The 21,027-nt window shown below is 48.9% G+C and overlaps 1 protein-coding gene across 2 annotated transcripts in view; it reads right to left on the bottom strand.

The window, feature by feature from the left end:
- Positions 1 to 21,027, bottom strand: part of SLC24A3 (solute carrier family 24 member 3) — a 457,347-nt gene that overhangs the window by 179,290 nt on the left and 257,030 nt on the right. For both annotated transcript variants that reach the window (XM_045528345.1, XM_045528346.1), the window contains exon 3: positions 289 to 365. In XM_045528345.1, coding sequence (XP_045384301.1) covers positions 289 to 365 — 77 coding nt within the window. The remainder of the gene's footprint in view (positions 1 to 288; positions 366 to 21,027) is intronic.

Genomic DNA, 21,027 nt, shown 5'->3' with positions numbered 1-21,027 from the left:
TTTAAAGCAGAGAGTGAGGGAGGTTAATGCAGAGCCAGTTTGCTGACATCAGACGCACTTTGGGCGCTGATACGAAGGAAAGAATGCAAAGCAGATGTCTTCCAGCTTAGGAAGCTGTGGCCTTTCAAAGACGGTCCATTCAGAGGTGGCCCCTACAGGGCTTGAAGGACCCCCACCAGGTGTGTGGACAGGAGGGAGGGGAGACTCTGGGGGCACTTCAGCTGTCCCCTACCACCTCCAGGCCTGCCCCTCAGACCCCCCAGACTGATGCGCGAGAGGGCTACTTACACAGAGCACGTGGAGGACCACCGCGCCTTGTCTTCTGTCCTCGTTGGTGAAGATGTCCCTGGGGAATTCATGCAGGGCTAAAGAACAGAGAAAGAAAACCAGCTCAGTACACACGACAGCGTTTTCAGTGCTGTGGGTCTGGGATGGCCTCCCCAGCTCTGGTTTTAGAGTCCCGGTTTTAATATGGGATCCACGAACTTGGATGAGAAAAAAACACTACATCTTTAAATTCATGAAATTTTAACCAGAATTGAGTGTTTCCTTCAGATAAGAATGTAGGTGACAATCCACAGTAGTGTTAGCAGAGCCTGGGACTTGGCCCCCAGTGCAGTGGCTCACACATTACAGTAGCTCTCCTTGTCCTCCCCCTGCCCACCTTTCTAACTTGATTTCTATTTGCTGCTGGACTGGACTGTCACCACCAGGCTGCTCCCACACCATGGGATGAAAGCGGACAGTGAACTGGTGGTCCTATGCCCCCCCATCCCTAACTGTGCCCCTTTCTCTGCCTCTCATAAAACCCAATCGACCTCTGTGGCCAGGTTCTCACTTCTCTGTTCCTTTATGAAGCCTCCTGTGGTCCCTGCAATGGGAGCCCATGGCTTCCTTCTCTGGAGGACACGACCACCAGGCGCTACAGGGCACAGCACGTGGCCTCCCCACCCCCAGCCCAGCCTTTTCCCTGGGAGCCAAATGATATGTCCAAGGCTTTCCCCAGTGGTACTTAGGGAAACCATCACCAGTTGATGGGGAAGATGTGCAAAATGACACCTTCTTGCCACCTGTCTTGTTTGGGGTTCCCCCAAAGCAGACCTGCAGCCAAGCATTTGGGAGCACCTAGTTTATTCAGGAGGTGACTGCAGGATGCACAAAGTGAGGGAGGCAATGAAGCCAGGAAGGGAGAAGAATCAAAGATGATGCTCTAACAGGTGAACGGATGACTGCTGAGGACACATGGGCACAATCTGTGGGGGTAGGAGGGACCTCCTGCTTGGCCAGTGGATTTGCCCAACACAACCCATTGGCTACTCCTTGAAAAGGCTCTGCTCTCTGCTTCTAAGGCAGCACTGGGTGAAGGTGTCACGCAGGTCTTGGCTCAGAGCCACGGGGTATTTGGGCCACAGCATACAACTGAATACAAAGCAAGGCTCCCCTTCCAAAGCACAGCAAGGAATGGGAGTCAATACTGTATTATACGTTTGAAATTTGCTAGGAGGATAGATCTAAATCTTTTCACCACACACACACACACACACACACATACATACACGGTAACTATGTAGAGGTGATGGATATATTAATTACCTGGAATGTGGTGATATATATGTATATCACAAGATCAAGTTGTATACATTAGCATATACAAGTTTTATATGCCAGCGATATCTCAATAAAGCTCTTTAAAAAAAGCAAGGCACACCTGTACATGTCTAGCTCATCACTCATCGATTTTGTATGATCCTTTAGACATACAAAGAAAGAAGAGACAGCAAAGACAGGGATGTCACGATCCCCTAAGTGTTTATTTAAGCTGAAACTGTTCTAACAAGGCTGCACTGAGTGCCTCTGGTCAACCAGTGGGGAGAGTGAGGAGCAATCTGGGGGACTTCCTTTTGGGGACCAAAATGAAGCCATGATCTAGAAATTAGTGTGAGGGGCAGAGGGATGACCAGAGCACATGTTCACGTACTCTGGCTCCCGGCAGGCACTGTGCCTCATGCTTCACCCCCACGGTCCCCTTTTCTCTTCACAATATAAGCTCTTACTCCCATTTTGTAGGTGAGGAACCCAAGAGGCAGAAAGATTGGGTCATATACTTGAGGATCCAGAGCTAGAAAGCTGCAGAGTAGGGCCACACACCCAGCCAATCCAGGCCGGTGACACCTCTCATGGCTGTCCCCCCACCCCCTGGCAGGGATGTGCCATCTTACTCTGCCCTCTTCCTTCGTGTGACTTCCTGCAGACAGCAGGTCTGATCTGACCTGCACTCCCCACCACCAGAGGGGACACGACAGGCTTTTTTCTCTTCGCATTTCTCAATGCAGCTGCCCCCGGGATTTTTCACACTGGCCAGTCCCAGGGTTGACAGGTCACCGCTCTTAGCATCCTCCCAGCCCCAGAGCTGGAGGGGACAGACGGGATGCCAAGTGAAATTATTGATCACAGCAGCCATCGCCATGGGAAACAAGCCAGCGGCCTGCCCGGGACGGCGCAGAGAGAGGAAGTGCACGTGCAACTGCTTATCTGAGGTGCCCAAGGCAGCGGCTATTTCTTTCCTTCCTCTCCACAACCAGTAACGTGGCTTTAGGGAACAAGGAGTACCCCGTGCCAGCTCCTCCCGGCCCCTCACTGCATTTCACCCAGGAGCTCGCCAAGGGCCAGAGGTTGCAACAGCTGGACCAAGGCACCGTGTCAGCAAGTGGGAGACTTGAATTTTGAATCTAGACATTTTGATTTTAAATCTTAGTGACACTCAACAAACAGCGACTGGATGAAGGAAGCAACAGTGAAAACACGGATCCCACGGGCCTCGCTTTCTGGTGGGACTAGTGTCTGGTCAGAGGTCTCCATGCCCAGCCTGTGCTGTGGCCCTCGCTGGAACTCCCGGCTGAGCCCCGGGTAGGGGCAGGACTCAGAAGGCCGGTGCTCCCTCAGGAAAGACCATGGAGGAGCCACCCCAAGGTCCTGGCCGAGCAGGAGTGGGCTGAGGAGGTACCACAGAAGCCTGTTCTGAGACCTTCCTCCCCCTCTAATGGGGGGCTTGGCAGTGACCTGACAACCTTGGTCTGCTCTCTGGGCCTGGTCTCTGATCTGTCACCAGCGGGGAGCTCCTGGCCCTTGATTAAAGGTGTCTCCACCATCAGATGCCACGACTGGCCACAAGAAAGTGTGTGAATGATCTCTGTGGGGTGATGACAGCCACCCGTCCTTTGTAGCTGGCACCGGGGTCTGCAAATGGAGCACCCGGCACTGGGGGGCTTCCACGCTGGGATGAGTGTGTTGGTCAGTGGCTGAGAAAAAGGTGGCAGGTGTGGGGGAAGGGGCTGGGGAGGCAGAGGAGAGCCAGTCAAATGCTTGCAAATCAATTGTCTTTAAGAACAACAAAGAAATTCTTATTTGGCGGGCAATAGTCATGTGGAAAGAACGACCAGGTCAGATATGCCCCTTGCAGGTGTCACCTGACATCCAGCCACTCCAACCCCTTTCTCATTACAGCTCCTCTCAAAACATGCATCAGGTGGATGATGAAATTGGAACAATGGTTTCAAAGGATTTATGCACAACTTCCAAAAAATACTACATGTATTTTATTTTCCTCCTTATCTATGCATTATCTTTAAAAAGAAAAGTCACAAGAAGAGACTACATCTAAAAACTGAGCTGGGAGCCCTCTTCTCCTGCCCTCGGTGCGGTGAGTCTGCCCTCAGAGGTTCCAGGAAGCATTGGGAGTGGAGTGGAGAGGTGAGGCAGGGAGGGGAAGGAGCTCAAACCGTGGCTCAAACTTGCTGGGAGATACAGTAAACATGCCTCAGAGTCGTCTACGGCAGGGTCAGGAGTGGGGAACTGTCCACCGAGGCCCATCTGTCACTGTTGAGGGCTATCCCAAAGGCACTGACCTCTCCATACTTCTACTCAGCCCTGCACTGGCCAAGCCAAGCATGGTCCTGGGGCCAGAGAAGGTCCTAGACAGAGTTGCAGGTGACATATCAAGAAAACCATCTGCATGACTGCGTGCAGTGATGCCAGTGTCTGCCACAGCCTGCTATAACAGAATGCCTTAGGCTGGGTGGCTTGGGCAACAAAATTTACTTCTCACAGTTCTGGAGGCTAGAAGTCCAAGGTCAGGGTGCCGGCATGGTTGGTTCTGGGGAGGGCTCTCTTCCTGGCTTGCAGACAGCCGCCTTCTCACTGGATCCTTACTTGTCAGAGCAAGAGTGAACTCTGGTCTCTTACTCATCTTATATAGGCACTAATCCCATACTGGGGGCCCACCTTCATCTAGTCCTAATTACTCTCCAAGGGTCCCATCTCCAAATACCATTACTTTGGGAGCTAGGACATTCATACCACATGAATTTGGGGAGAGGCCACAGACATCCAGTCCTTAGTGTCTCCCAAGCTTCCTTTGTGTAAGAACCAAAAAAGAAGAGATGAAGGGCACCTTATGTGTAGGAATGGAGAGACCATAACTTGCATATGCATAACTGGCTTCAGCACACAGCAGCAGGGCATGAGGTGGAGGAGGCAGAAGGAAGGCACTGTGCCCAGGTGTAAAGTCAGAATAACCTGTGGATGAGACTTGCATTCTGAATCCATCACGGTAGGGCCCACGTGTTAAGACTTCCAGCCTAGTTAGCTAGACAGTAACCTGTTCTTACATTAAGCATCCGATTCCACCACACTAGAAGCTTCTTTGATTCATTTCCAAAGGGCACTGTTGGATGGCCTCAGCGGCACAGACGTGAATCAGGAGACCCACTGGGGCAGCAGCTTCATTTGGGGAGGCCCCTAAAGCTTAGTATTGATCTCTGTCAGCCCCTACGTATGCACTACACACACTGCCTACCCATACCCTTGTTGTATTTGACTCAGTGTCATCTTGTCATAGTTATAAAGCTGTTTAGTACGCTGGCGTTTATTCTTCCTAAGGAAGGCATCAGCCGGGAGTCAAGGGAAGCAAACTCAATTGGGAATCTGGAAATGTGGGGCTCAGTCCCAGCACTCCCACCTTATGGCCTCTGGTGGCCCTCTCCCTTCGTCTCTCTGGGCCTCAGTTTGCCTTTTGACCATCTGAAAAATGGGCTCTGAGGTTCCTCCTCCCTGCTCCCTCTGGTCCAAGCACGTAGTCCAATGCAGCACACACAGCAGATGCCTAGTAAGTGTCAGTGGGATGAAGAAGTCTGAAGAGAATGGACCTCGGAAATAAACCACTTTGGCCAGTTTGTCCAGTGATTCCAGAAAAGAGCTGCAACAGCAGCTGCGCCTACTTCCTGGATGCTGCAGAGCTCTGTGCCTGCGACACACTACTGGTGCCCTACACACACTTGTGGGGTGTGGGGTTTTAGAACAGCTGCAGCTCTCTGAGCAAAGCGTGTACCCAGACAGGGAAGCGCACTGGACCGGAAGGCTCCGCCAAGTGCTTCTTGGCCTCAGATTCTGCATCTGTAGAACAAGGAGTGAGACAACGTGAGGCCTCTAGCACCTCCTGCATAGCCAAGGGCCGGAGCTGATGCCATCCTGCTTGGGTATGCCTCCTCACGCCAAATCCAAGAGAACTCGGGGCATTTCTTACGGCTTAAGCTAGGATGCTCACCGCCTTTGGGAACTAACATTTTCCTTGGGGGGTCAGTTGGATTTTGTCCAAGGGCCCACAGTGGGGAAGCAGGTCTGGGTCCAGATCCCTCCTGGACCACTCAGCGCCCATTTCCTTCATCTGCAGATGGATGTGTTGACGTCATCCTAGCACAGTTGCTGTGTAGACAGTGTACCTGAAATACCTACCGCCATGCTTGGTGGGGCTACCTATCATCATTCTCAATCATAGCACTGATGAGATGCTCATCTGGCACGGGCAGAGGGCACATTCCTTTCTGGTCTCGGTGCTGAAATGTACCTATTGCCAATTCCCACCTGCCTTGCGTTGGCATCTGTTTCCCCGGATGGTGTTTAGTCCACGGGAGCCACATGAATGCCTGTGCCTCTAGGTGAGTGGTCCCTGTGTTCATCCCGTTGGGACCGCATAGCCCACGTGGCATGTTTGGAGAGCCACATATGCAGGGAGAATGGAACAGCCTCCTACAGCTGAGGGTTTCCTCCAAATACCTTCAAGGTGCTCAAAGCCTCTTCCTGCTCCTCTTTCTTCCCCCCAATCTTCCTTTCAGCACATCCCGCCCGCCCTGGGGGCCAGCAAAGCAGGCAGTGCCGTTCCCATGGAAACCACAGAGCCCTGAGTGCAGCGGATTCCCCTTACCAAGGCAACAGCAATCAGCGCCCGCCTCTCCCTCCTGGTTGCTTTCATGAGGCCCGAGTTTGATGAGTCTAAACAGGTTTTCAGGGGTGGAGTGTGTTTTCTGCTTTGTTTGAAAAAAACAAATGCAGAAGGGACATTCATGTCCTTTAGGAATATTCATCACGTATCAATAAAATGGAGCAGCCCAGGATGAAGATCAACACATCCTGAAAAGCCCAGCTGCTTTAACACATCTGGGCAAAAGGAATCTGGGCCGCTGCAGCCATCAGAACACCAGTCTTTCATCCCAGGGACCTTTTCATGACAAAATAACCTAGCACAGTTCGACTGGCCTCTTGGGGACTGAGCTGAGAAATGGGGTTCTTGACGCTGCCCAATTTCTCCCTGCAGTGATGGGTGACTTCAAGCTTCTGTTTCAGACGCTTTCATCATCCATCTTAGTAAAACCTGCTGCTCCCACTTTTCCTGGTGGGCACATTGTGAAAACTCTGCCAGGTGTGGTAAGTCCTTGGCCTCCCACAAAGCCTTCCCCCTCTTTTTGCGGCCCCACTGTACTGTCCGAGCACCCATCACGTGATTTTCCAACCACATTGCAGTCGTGTGCTTGCCCGTGTGTGCCTTGGGCTAGGTGACCCTGTGAGCTCCCAGAGGATAGGAACCCAGTCGTTCCTCCATCGCCAGCACCCACCAGGCTGGGACCCATGAGAAAGGGCAATAAACGTCAAGTGTGACTAAACACAGAGGGCCTTTCTCTCAGGAGGTGGTTTTCGTATAAACACAAGACAGAATTATTAGCTGAGAAAGGATGTTGGGATAGTTCAGTAAAACTCCCAACAATTGGAACCCAATGTTGGTGGCCCTGAGGGCTGTTCACAAATATCCCATTTCTCCTTGTCCCAGAGACCCAGGAGGAACACTTCTACATCCCCTTCAATGTTAGGAGGGGCCGTGAAGCTTGCTTTGATTAATGAAATGTGAGCAAAATGATATGTGTTGCATGTAGCTTTAAAAGCCAGTGCCTGGCTTACCACCTTGCATTTTCTTGTCTCAGCGTTCCTGGAAATATATATCAGGATACATTTTCCATCAGCCTGGGTCTCTGAGTGACTACTCTCAGAATCCCCACCCCCGGTACAGATATTTTGCATATGCAGCATGAGTAAAAATAACAGTGTTGCTTTCTATAGCCACTGAGAGATTTGGGGGCTGTTTGTTACCCAGCATGTCCTAGCCCCTTCTGAGAAATGCATATGGTCCTCAGAATTCCTACATCCTTTTGCATATAAGGTCTTGCTTTCAGCTATTTTTGGTTATTTTCTGTCTTCTCCACTAGACAGGGGGAGGGAGGTTAAGGCTGCAGGATATTTATTCTTCTCTGTAGCCCCACTGTCTCGCAAAGCGCCTGGCACACAAGTTGCTTAATGAGTGCTTATTGAGGAAATTAACACATTTGTCACAACCAAAGGCTCCTGAACAAAATTAGCCACAAAAGAATCTGTGTGAAGTGCATTTATACACAACTTAATTTTTTAAATATTTAGTCTCTGGAAATGGTTTAGAGACATTTCAGGGCAGTCTTCTACTCAGTGAGATTAAGCCACAGGAGTACACGAGAGAGAGTGTCTGGCAACAGGAGGTGCTGAGTGCTACAGGTAAGTGAAGTCTGTTCTGAGATCATTTTTGTACTTTTGTCTGGTTCTCAGGACCATGTCTTAATGACCCTGGCAAATTTATTACAAAATAAATACAGTGCAATAAGCTCACAGCATACTTTCTTTCAGCCCTTACCATGTGCTGGATGCTATCTTCAACCCGAGTCAAGGATGCACAGTCCTTACCATTGAAGAATTAACAGTGCAGTGGAGGAAAGGTTAGGTTGGAAGCAAGGGAACCCTCCACTCTCCTTGAGGTCCTCCCAATAACTTAAGTATTCCTAATTTAAGAATGAAATCTATCCTTATCAGACACTCCAAATATATATTTATCACTTTTTTGTTGCTTCCACATGATAGAAAGCATTATCCCAATTTCCAGATAAGTAAACTAAGGCCCAAAGAAGGCAAGTAGCCAGCCCAAGTTCACACAAATATGAGTGGAGGAGCTGATCAGCTTGCGTCTGATTTATGTGCATGTTGATTCCACCATACTAGAAAGGGCAAATTGACTCCTTTTTCTTGACTTCTAAGGGCATAAGTCCTTTCCTTCAAAAACCAGAAATAAAGTTCAGATGCAAGCATGTTGAAGTACAAATGGAAACAAGACCACGAAGAAAGCATATCTGTGAAGGAGGACATAATCCCAGGTCACAGTAACAACAAGTTTCGATACAAGTATCGTCAAACTATCAATCAAAAAGATACTGCCAATCAAATTTGTTGAGAAAAGTTGGATCAGCCAAATGCTTATGCGGTGCCATTTGCTTACCCCAGGCAACCAGCATTTTACAAGAGCCTGAAGACCTGGGTTTGAAGCCCTCCTTCTCCACTCATGAGTTCTGTGGCCTTGGGAAAATTCTTTAACTTCTTTGATCCTTAGTTTCTTAATGTGCAAAACGTGAGGTTAAAAACAACACCAGTTTATGTGGTTATTATGAGGATTACTTGTGATGAGGCTTATGAAATATGCAGTACCTAGAATTGGGCAAGAATTAATAACTACCCAATGACAGGCATTTTTGTCCTTAATTTATTAAATAATGGAGAGGGAGAAATATTGATGGGGGTGTTTCCCAAGACATCAATGCCCTCCCCACAGTCCTGGGCCTGACCACTTTGTGCTAACCACTTGCCTGAGGGCTCTTTCCAAAGCTGAGAAAGGTGCTCTGTCCAGACACTGTAGGTTGGATATGCTGGAGCACTGACTTCCTTTCTCCTCCCAAGAGAAGCCACCAACCAAATTCTGATGAAAGGTGGGTATATAAATAAATACCCCAGCTCCCTTCCCACGTGAATGAGATAACTCTGAGGTGTGTTCTACACTGTCAGAGTTCCCAGTAGAATTAAGCTCTAGTTGCTCACAATAATAACTGGTTACTTGTATAATACTTGAATGTGCCTCGGGGGATGCTTCTGGAAAATCTGTATTTAGATAAGGGGGCTAGGAATTTTGCACTTTTGCACCTCTGTATTTCAATAAGGATTACTTTTCCCAGAAAAGAAAGAATTCCTCCATATACAGGTGAATTTCCCTCTAAATAGCAGCAGTAGTCTCTGGGCAATTTTCGGTGGATTTGCAATCTAGACAGCATTATGGAACCACCTCGCTCCTGAACGCAGGTTGGGAAACTGCCTTTGCTCCTTGTTCATGATGCTGAAGTGGATCCAACACCATGAGAAGCTCCTTGGTTTCCACTTTGGAGCTCTTTATCTCGTGTCCATATTGGCAGGAGACTTTAAACAATCATCCCACAAGCTTTTCTCTTGGAAGGGAAAAGACATTCTTTGGAACTAAAGAACCCCAATCATTAGTTATGTAGACTTTTGGCCTGGCAGAGCACTGAGATGTAATTTGGTGAACGAGAAACATATTTCTTTATCAATAATAAAAAAACCACAGCATCGGTGCTGCTTGTGTCTCTGCGCCAGCAGCTACTGTAGAAAACACAGCGATCTCATGAATAATGTAGTGTTCCCAGGCCACAAACATGGCAGCACGTAGGAGGCCTAGTTGAGGGGCAAGAGCCTAGGACTTGCATTGTTAAGCACATGGGATTATCAAGACTGTGTCACTAATGAATTCTCATGAAAGAAAATGAAATATTTATGATAAATATTGCCGCGGTGCTCAGACCTTTATGCCCTTCTTGGACTCCTTTGTTTCTCAAAGTGTCCCTTGATGCCAACGCCAGAGACAGAATGTTTAGATGGATGAGCTAGGGTCTGACCCAAGTGCTACCTCTCTCATGTTCTTATGTCTGTTTATTGATCTGATAAATTCACACAATAAGCTGATGTATACAGAAACCCACCAAAGAGTTCCTTGAGAGGAGTCACCATGGTTAGAAGCAATGCCCATTGCTCCTCAGCACCCTAGGAAAGGACGAGACTGCACGAAAAACTTTCTTTAAAAAAATGCACTTAAAATGGTTCTTTTTGCACGTAGTAATTCCCCATAGGAATCTACATGGAAAGTTTTTACTCTTTAAGCATTTATTTTATAGATGAAGTGTGCGTGCTAAGTAGCCAGAGGTTTCAAAGTCAGTAACATTTCTTAATGTTAATTCATCAAATTTCAGAGTTAGAAGAAACCTTTAGTGTACTATTGGTCTATAGGCAGAAGGATAACTGAAGGGTTTGGTGAAAATTTCCCTCTGCTTCCCCTTCTAAAACCTGTTTGTTTAATTCCCCCAGGATGTTATTTCATGATTGTTAATTTCAGGGATAGAAAATAGGTCTCATCTCGTGTTCATCAGTTGACTGGTAATGACTGACTGGATGGGGCTCAGCGTGGTAGAGGATCTCGATCGTCGACATCGACCACCGTTACAGGAATGAGAACGGGTTCGTGTGTGCTTCTCATTTCCCTACGCTTTGCTGACAAAGTCCTAAAATGAAAGAATAACTGAGAACTCCAGGGTCCTGGTAAGCATGATTCTCGCAATTATTTTATTTGATCTATTTTTAGAATATAGGCTTTGGCTGAATTACTAGAGGGTCACCTCTTGTGATAATTTTAGGCTATGTTCTAACAAAAGCCTATTTTGATTGCGCCCTTAGTCCTGGGATGTGGTCCCTGGAGGATTTCAATGGAAAATCTGAGCTGTTTATCAAGCCCCTTTGACTTTGGGGACTTGACCTCCTCACTTTGTCTCCCCAGCTCTGGCAGCTGCTGACGCATCTACTTTCAGCTTTTCAGCTGTCGTCCTCCCCTGTGCTGGCTCGAGTCTTCCCCAGGCATGCGCAGTTCACGGATCTGAGGGAAATTTACATGCAGATTTCAGGGCTCTTCCTCTGTAACTCCTTCCATTCTAAGATTTTCCCAATTTTCAGCTGCTCTGGGAGCTCCAAACTCTAATATCTGATGCCCCAACCCGATTAGATTGCTGCTTTCTGTTTGAGCTCTGTCTCCCATAGTTTGTACACACAGAGGACTTTTCAGAGAAGAAAAGCCAACTGGTACAGCCCGCACCCAGTGTGCTTCTCTTCTTTCAAGGTTCATGTCTCCTCCAGTCTCTGCTTGCTTAAATCACTTTCCTCCAGAACATATTCTACATCATAACATGCCTCAGAAAGTTCACAGTAAAACAAATTCACACAAAAGATTCCCAAAACCTGCTATTGGCCGCATTAAGTCCTTCATGGAACTAATGCAGCCTTCAGTCTCTGCCTGGCCTGGTGGTAAATAACCACCTAGCGAAGGTGAAGGTCACTGGGATGGGCTGGCAAGATAGGATGGAAGGCCTGGGAGGTGACCTAATTGCGTACCAACTTCTATGGATAAGACAAAGATCGGACAGAAAAAGCATTCGGAACAGGAGGAGATTACAAGAAGAGATGCTGCCGCATTCCAAAGCCCTCAGCTGCAAACCTTTCAAGGTCAAGTCATTCCAAACATGCATCTGTGGCAGCTCTGATGTCTCTGACAGGTGATGCCCTAAGGCCCAGAGGCAAGCATGTGTGTTCAGAGGCAAAAGGATATTGGAGGCCAGTTACAGCCAAGGGAGGGCAATTGCGTTCTACTTTCTTTTAGAATCTGAAGAATCTCTTATATGTTTCCTCTAAGTGTCAGATTTTGATGTCCCACGTGAAGTTTGGCAAATTGAAATTCACAGCAACAGAAGGTAGGTGTTTAATAAATGCTTTTCAAGCCCAGGCAAATTTGTGAAGCTTCACAAAAAGGAAAGAAAGGTAGGCAGCAAGCAAAACTTTTGACCAAGTCTGGCCATCACATAAAGCACACAAAAGTATTAACATTTAATTTTTGTTTTTTTAAGAAAGAAGAAAGGTAAAATTCTGCTTAGTTCTTGAATTGGTTAGGACAAAAACAATAAACACTATAAACTGCATTCAAAGTAAAGCGGAAATGCTGACACGAAGTAAGAAGCAAAGGTTTCACATTGTTCTCGATCAGAACTCCAGTGTATTCCTAGGATAAGTCAATTACCTCTTGGTCTCCTTCAGAACTTATGCATTTGTGTCACCAACTATCTTGTGTCTTTCCATGGGCTTATATTTCATTGCAGGGTTGGCTAGAGTTGAAAACAGATTAAAAGAAACCCTTAAAGTAATCAACATAATTATTTGGAGACACAAAAATGCAGAGGCCCAGGCTGCAACATCAGCTCTGTGATGTAATAACCTTGGTCATGACGTCAGAGAAGCCAGATGCCAATGTACATATTTACTCTCATGAAACAGGACACATCTCAGGCCCACCTGAGTAAAAGGCTAATCAAAGAAAATACTACCTCCTCTCCAGCCCTGCTGTGCAAGGACTGGGTGACCACGTACTTGAAGGTGCTGGGTTGCAGCTCATCACTTGGCATGCTTCACGTTCATGCTCTGGGTGGGGCAAAAGAACTTGGCAGACTTTCAAAGGATGGAAAAACATTTAATATCATTACTTCCTTTGATCTTTTCTCATATATTGTACAACACTGAATTTCAGGGCACTCCATATAGACTCGTGGAGAAAAATCTATTAAAATAAATTCTTTTGAAAATGACCCTTTTGACTTTTGAGACAATTTTTTATACAAATATCATTATATTCTATGAGAGACTCCCATGTTTAACTTTTTCTGCATAGCTCAAATAAATATGCTCAGACTGTCAAACCTATCTCATAAAAATCTCTGATCTCCTAGGTAACACCGAGATGAGGAGAGAGGCAAAAGAGCTGCTTTTGAGTCTGAAGATGGAAGCAGCAAACCCCCTGGGGATCCCGAACCAAGGAAACCAGGCCCAGCCTAATAGCTTGCAAGACACCGCTGTCGGGTACCGGAGTTTGGAGGGCTGGCGGGAGCAGCATTATCTTTTGCGGAGTCTACGACACAGAAGCAAATCAAGTGGCTTATTCTCAACAGTCTCAGGTAAATGGTCCTTTCCCAGGACACAGGGTTCCTTTGAGAAAGAGCCACAGGCTGAAGTGATTCTGGTTTATGATCCCAGTCGCTTTTCAGGGACACGGATGTGCACACATGTTTTCCCATCCATTTGTGTTCTCAATTTGGTGGAGGCCAACAGGCAGTACACAACACAGTCTTGGTCTCTGGAGTTTACAGCCCAGTTGGAGAAGCCAGATGGCAGCACACACACGTAGACACACAAGTTGGAGGATGATAGAAGGCAGGCTATATCCCCAAACATGTATGTACTCACAGGTACACATGTATGTAATATTCATGCATGTGTATGTAAGTATATACGGTGTGCACACATGGGTGTGTATGTGTGTGCAAATACATGTATATGTCTGTAAGCATATAAGTGTGTGTATGCATAATGGACTTAATGTTTGTGCCCCCAAAACTCATATGTTGAAATCCCAATCTCCAATGGGATGGTATCAGGAGTGGAGCCCTCATGACTGGGATGAGTGTCCCTATGAGAGCCATGCGAGAGTTTGCTTCCCCTTCTGCTCTCTGTCATGTGACAATACAAGGAGAAGCCAGAGGTCCATAACCCAGAAGACAACCCTCCCCAGAGCCTGAGCATGCTGTCACCGAGATTTCAGACTCCCAGCTTCCAGGACTGTGAGAAATAAACTTCTGTTGTTCATAAACCAGTACTTTGTTAAAGCAACCAGAACTAAGGCAGTATGTATGTATGTTACAAGTATCTATATAATAACCATCCCAAAACATAGTGGTTTAAGACAACAGTAACATTTTATCATTATGTCTCACATTTCTAGGCGTTGACTGGGGTAGGTGGCCTTTACCTGGCTGCTCACACAGTTGCACTCGCATAGTGGTGGGATCTGGGAACACGTGAGGGCTCAGACACTCACTGCCTGTCTGGCCCATGGGCCGAAGACACTCAAACACCCGGGGGCTGGGACAGCAGGGCTCCTTGGCCTCTCTGTCTCAGTGTGGTCTTGCCACATGGTGTCCTCAGTATGGGGGCTCCTCACACAGTGGCTCAGAGTCGTATGTGCGTGTATGGAGAGAGCGAGTGGGGAGGAAGTCACGTGGCCTCCCATGACCTCGGGTGGGAAGTCACGCAGAACAATGCCACTGCCTTCTGCCACTTAGGGCACTTACAAAGATCTGGCCAGTCTTACGGGAAGGAGGAGTAGACTCCACCTCTTGATTTTTGGTGGGAATGGGACAAGATTCTAGAAGAGTATGGGGTCCTAGAGTTCTTGCTGTGGCCATTTTGAATGATGCAAGCTGCCAGTATTTATCTCTAGCTGAAATGATAACTTTAGCTATAACCATATTTATAACTAGTCTTTAGCTATTAATACGGACCAGACAGTGAGTGGTGAGTGAAGTTACGAAGGAAAGTATCTGGAGACTGCACGAGGTGAATCGGGCTTGAGTGGAGCCTTGCAGAAGGGATGGGTTTACGGAGCAAGGGAGGGGACATCCAGGTGGAGAGGGAGGCAGAGACAGAGGCATGGAGGTGGGAAGGAGCCGACGGATCCAGGGTTCTAATGAAGTGGGTGCTCTCGAATGCGTTTCTCCTTCAACAAACAGCCACATTCCCCGGTGGAAACAGTAGCAGCTATCAATGTGTTAACATGTCATTGTTCCCATTACATGATCTTTCCTGATCCTCATGGCGGCCCCGAGAGCTCTGTGCTTTATCGAGTGGGAAACTAAGGACCAGTTCCCAAAGCGAGAAGATCCACTTGCTCTTCGAAGTCAAGTGCCCTTTCTCCCTCACCACGGTAGCCTCTTCAGCATCGACATTAGATATGGCTTAGTTCACCCTTCCCCCCAGGCTCAAAGAGACAAACACATGCTTATGCAAATCCTAACTGTATTTTTTTTTTCTCAAAGAAACGACTGCATCCAGAATCTGAAAGACCACATGGAACTGCATTAAATTTCATGGTACATTAGAACCCAGAATGGGACCCAAGACTAAAATTGGCCAATTTCCTGATTAGCCTTTTGCTGAGCCTCTGGCTGGAGAAACACGACCCTGGAGGGTGTAGTTAGCGTCTGGGGTTTTGTCCTCACTGCAGGCCTCGCGGCGAACACCTTTCTCCACCCAGAGCTTCCTACTCAGACGGAGCAGTGCTAGCCCCTTCTACCCAAAAAGGGACTGGTTCGGGATTCTTGCCTTTTTTAAGTGCTGGCAATGTCTACTTGTGTCTTGACATTTGTCATAGGCTAAGAATGAGCTAGAAATTGACTCAGATTCTGCCGTGGCCTGAGATACATCCTGATGGAAAGCGTGTTGGCACCTTCTGCAGTAACTCTTTCTGTGCCTCAGGGCCCCTTTTCATCCTTTCCACATTTAAGGCTGCGGAATGCTGGTACCCCGATGTGCGCTTGGTGTGCCGGAACTCACCAGAGCCAGGCAGAGTTGGTATCAGGGCTCATAAAGGAGCCCAGCTGAAAACTGAGAGAGGTTTAGACACTGGGGAAGAGCTGGCCCGGTGCCATTATTGCTCCTGTCGACTCTGCGAGTTGCTAGAATGGAAGTGAAGGGGTCACCGTCGGGGCTCTGCCTGCTTCCCCGGGGACCCCTTCACCATTTGCTCGATCCAGTTCGCAGGGTGCTTCCCGACCCGGGAGCCAGCACCCAGGGCTCTGCCAGCTGCAGCACCCCTCCGTGAGGCTCTGCCTGACACCGCTCCCTTCCTGACCTCCTGGCTTTCCTGGTCACGCTGTCCGCTCTCCTGCCAGTGTTTCCAGACAGCACATTCAACATCCTTTTCACAGGAGTGCTCATGCCACACTCAGCTTCTGGGAAGCCAGGCTAACCCAGGAACCACACAAATGCTGCTTCTTCCACAAACATTCCCTTGATCATCCCAAAGGAATCCTGCACTAAATCGCCATCGAGACTGGGATCCAAACCACACGAACGCAGGCTCGAGGGTGGGTGGTGGGCAGCAACTCGTCTCCCACGTCCCTGGGCCGTGGGTACGACGCCCCATACTCTCCCTTAAAAAATAACAGGGTCCCAAGTGAGCCACACGCGTCCCTGCGTGGCCCGTCAGCTCCGGGCGCGCCGGCCTGGCTTGGCTCGGTGGAAGGGACAGTTTCTGCGGAGACCCCGGCGTGCCGCTGGGCCTCGCGGCGCTGAGCCTGGCTGGCTGGTGGTGGCGAGGATGGATCGATGCTAGACCGGACTTGCTCTGGGAAATTGTCAGAGACATAGGGGTGAGGCAGGGAGTGGAGAAGCCGCAGAAACAACTACCCATGGCCAAAGTTTCCATTCCCTGTGCCAGCCAGAGGGAGCCAGGGGTGTCCCAGAGGCACGTCTGACTTGTCTGAGCCGAGAGGCGGCAGTGAGATCGTCTTCTCACAGTGTTTTCGCTGGTCTTGAACACGTTCCAGACATTTCTGTGTTCTCCCATCACATCATTTTTTTTTTTCTGTCTTTTTTTTTTTTTTTTTCAGTCCTGTTTTTACCAGGAAGCTCAGGTCCAAATAGCCAAACAGAGCAGAATGTGTGGTTATGTCTTGGTCTGCTGGAAGTAGGAATAGACTCAGGTGACAACCGAATACCCTTCCCAGTGCTGTGGAGGATCTGGATATTAGAACCACATGGAATGGAAGAAAATGGCAACTTGGGTTTGAGAATGGAAAAGATTGTAATTTTTTGTAACCATGTCCAAATAACAGAAAGGCAAGTGCTAGAGAAAGGGCAGGAAGCTCCGTGAATGGCCGGGGGCAAGATGGGGCATGTCCAGGGGCCTCGAGTCTTGAAAACCTCTTCCACACACAAGGTGTGGACCACACACGTTTTGGCCAGCCTTGCCTTTCCTGGGGGAAACTGTGCTGCCATAAAATGAATGAAATCAGCTCTTTTTATGCCCTCGTATTTTAACGAGCCTGGCTGAATAGCTAAGTGGCTACGTTTGTGGCTGGCACCGCTCTGTACAGGGGAAGGCGCCCGTGTCTGACTAGCTGCATTCACGCATGTATCCACCCTCTCCCTCTCTCTCCCTAAAACATGTCTAAAGCCTGCTAAGGTATGTAGCTTGGAAAGGAAAGTGAGCTCTCATAGACAGATTAATGTCGCTTCCTTGTTAAGGTGACGTGTACAACCAGTCCCATATGAAGTACAGGCAGGACAACCACACGACTTTATACCCCTGCAGATGCTTCTGGGTCCTTCCCAGGAACGCTTCACCGGGCTAATGATCCAACACCGGGTGCTGTGAATGTCCTCTGCTAACAGCTAAGAGTATATTCTTCCCTGGAGAATTGCCCTTGGCCAGTGTGTGTTCCTTCACCCAGAAATGCCTGGAAGATTATGTCCTCTCTCCAAGAGCAGTAGCTGACACTGGGGTACAAGGGCCAGCCCGTGCAGCAAGGTGGACAGCTCTGCGGTGCCACGTATACCCTCTGGCCTCCGTGGGATCAGGCCGAGGCCAGTCTGCAGCTGAGGCCACTTTGCTGGCTCATTTTCCTGCCTGAGCCTGTTTCTCTCACTCCCCTTCTCCTGAGAACTCTCCATCAATGTCACCTGCATAAGAATCTCTGTCTCAGGGACCCAACCCCAGATAATCCATTTGGCTGGCTTTTGCTCTAAGTCTTCAAAGGAATGGGGCATCTCTTTGAAATGTAAAATGTTTGCCGGCTGCTAGAGGTGAGACCCCTCCCCCTGCCCCCTGCCCCCGGCCACTTAGGGATGACCGAGGTCGAGGCTGTGTGCCCTGGAAACTGATAGCACGGAGCAAAATTGGGATTAAATGTCAAGAAATGATGTGCCCATCCCCCCCACCCCAAACATCCCTGCAATAGTTAAAATTGGGTAGGATTTCCTTCCCCAAAACCTCCCTTTGAAGTTGGAAGAGGGATTCTGGAAACGTTTTATATTTTAATAAGAAGTTTATTTCCCAGATGATTCCATCTCTTGGAAGGGAACGAGTCTGGACGGAACCTGGCATCCTCGCTGAGACGCCCCAAGGACTGGTGTCTGCAAAGCTCTCCCCGGCTCATTCTGCACCTCTCGTGGACTGAGCCCGTTTCCTGCAGGAGTGCTCCTCCGTTGAAGAACTTCCAACTTGACTTCTGGAGGGAGATTTTGCTCTCTTTCATCACAAGGACTAAAAACGTTTAAAACGGTTTCCATGGGCATGACTGAGTTGGGTGCTCAGGACTGCAGACGGGCTAGCCCGGGGTCTCAGTATTCAGATGACAAAGGCAGCATCTCTGCTGGTCACACGAAGGCCGGTGGCTGAGGCTGAGCAGTGCAGAGACGTCCGTCCAAAGGAAGGTCACCAGGCACAGACCCTCTCTCCCTCCACACGGATCTCCACACCCCAGGCCCTGGGGAGCCTGCTGGGTCCTGCCTGGGAGGAGCGTGAGCTATTTTGACTTGGAATGTGGCAAGCTAGGCCAAGGAACCCAGGGCCAAGAGATACAGTGTACAGCAAGCGCGCCCGAGAGAGCATTTCCTCTGAACCAAGCCTCTGAGGAGCCAGAGAGCCAGGCAGCAGCGTGGTCCCTCTGCCGTTTTGGGGTGTGGAGGGCTGAGCCATTCTCTCACAGCAGTGGGGGAGTTGGCGGTTGGCTTGAGAGGTGTATGCCTCACTCGCCCTTAGCCCAGCTGTACCCCTAACCCAGATCCCTGCCCCCCACCCTCAGTGTCCCCATTTTCTGATCTATCCTCTTATCCTAGGAAAGGGTCCAGGTTCTCTAGTGCTTACCCAGTCCCCACCTCCTCCACCCACCCCATTACATCCTATGAGCACTTCACATTTCCAGACTATTCTACCCTTTTTATCCTCAATCTGGTCCTAAGATTGAGGTCCGTAGCACTGGCTGAGGAAGTAGGCATATGATTATTACATAGCACAGTGCTAGGAGTTGGCTTATTCATTTATTCATTCCACAAGAATTTTGAGTGCTGACTCCATACGGGTGCTTTGTTCATCTGTAAGTACACAGGAGATGTTTACGCTCTTTGCTTATCTTTCTTACTCTTTTTTTTTTTCTTAATAACCATCACTGTACGTGTGCATCTTCCAAGGTGAGCATGCTAGACCAGGTCCCATGGTCTTCAGGCTGTCCCAACAGAGGTGTCAGAGATGGGATCTGAGATGGTAACAGCTCTTGGGACCAGCCCAGGGGGGTGGGAATGACAGTCACCGAGACGGCTGGCAAAGGAATGGCTCACACCTGTAATGCTTTCCCATCTAGCTGGTCACCTGGTCGGCTGGTGCTGATTCCTGTCACCATGGCAACGGGGACAGACCAACCACTTAATTTAGAGAGCTACACACCAGCCCCACAAGCAACCTCAGGGTCTAGAAATAATTCCATGCCTAGAGTCAGACATCAGCAGTCAGATGTATATAACATTATTGGAAAGATTAGAAATACCATACTCTTAACTGCTTCCCAAACTCTCGGGCTCCTGCAGTCCCATCGCTTTGGTTGGACAGCTCTTTCTGTATGGGACAAGAGCACCAGGGAAAGCCTGGAGGTGCTTGCTGTGCCTCCGGGGATGCGTGACATGATGTTAGGTATGAGATCGAGCTTTCGTGATGTTAATGGTTGTATAATGATTATTTTAATGTTATTATAAAAATACCCATGTTTATTTATGGAGAAGATAGAAAATCATTTTTAAAAACAAATATAGTTTTTGAAAGTGAGTTTAAGAAAAGTCAAGAGCGAGTAGGCTTCTATTGTAGCATTAACTTCCCAGAATCATCTGCTCTCAGAATGGGAAAGATTAGTGACCACAGACATCGATGGATTGAGCAGGGACAGTGGCTGGACCCTGGTGCCAGGCCACACACACGTTGTCTCAAACGGTCCTTCCAACGTGCTGGCAGGTAAGTGGAATTGTCACCATTGCACAGCTGCAGAGATTCCACTCAGATTCAAATCATCTGCCCCAGGCCACATGACTCCTGGGTGGCAGAGCCAAATCTGAAACCCAGTTTTCTCTGACTCCGGAGCCCAGGCTTTTCCCCACAGTGTTGTGTGATAAGCATAAAGCAAGCACCTGGTGCAGAGGGCAAGGAAGAATTCGCAAGACTTGGTCAGGGTCAGAAGGCTCTATCTGCAATACTCTCAAAGCCACCTGTCTTCGCAGTTGGCACTTTCAGATCGGTGCACAGTGGACAACGAGGGGACCTGCCCAGCCTGCTAGTTCTACCTGCACCCCCTTCAGTGTGCTTCCAGCTTCCCACAGCCAGCACCCGCACCTCCTCTTCGAAGGGTGGGCCCTAGACCACCTCCAGAAGAGCCTGGGCATGAACGTCCCTGCTCCCCGGCCCAGGTCCCCCAACTCATCACTGATGGAGGCAGGTGTGTGCAAGCTCAGCTCCCTTGCCGGGGGTTGGGGCATCACAAAGACAGAATTCACACTTGAGAGCCACCTGTGGTGGTCAGGGAGAAGGCGTCCTGGGCAGGACTGTTGCCGAGTGACACCCCTGATATGGTTCTTCCTCCTCCCACTCCCTGACCAGCACATCCTTAGCATCAATAAGTGACTTGCACACAAGTCCTCATCTTGGGAACAGTTCTGGGAGCCCATCCTCAGTGGGAGAGAGTGGGACAGAGGTGTCTGACACATGAGCAGGAGGGTAGAGGAGGTGCAGGGGGAGCCCAGCACGGGATGGCAGTGCCTGGGACCACAGGGGAGGCTGGAGCCAGAATGACCAGAAGCTCTGGCTGCCTTTGT

Source organism: Lemur catta, chromosome 17 (genome assembly GCF_020740605.2).
Source record: "Lemur catta isolate mLemCat1 chromosome 17, mLemCat1.pri, whole genome shotgun sequence".
In the NCBI taxonomy this organism is placed as follows: Eukaryota; Metazoa; Chordata; class Mammalia; order Primates; family Lemuridae; genus Lemur; species Lemur catta.
This window is presented reverse-complemented; position numbering and strand designations above follow the sequence as displayed.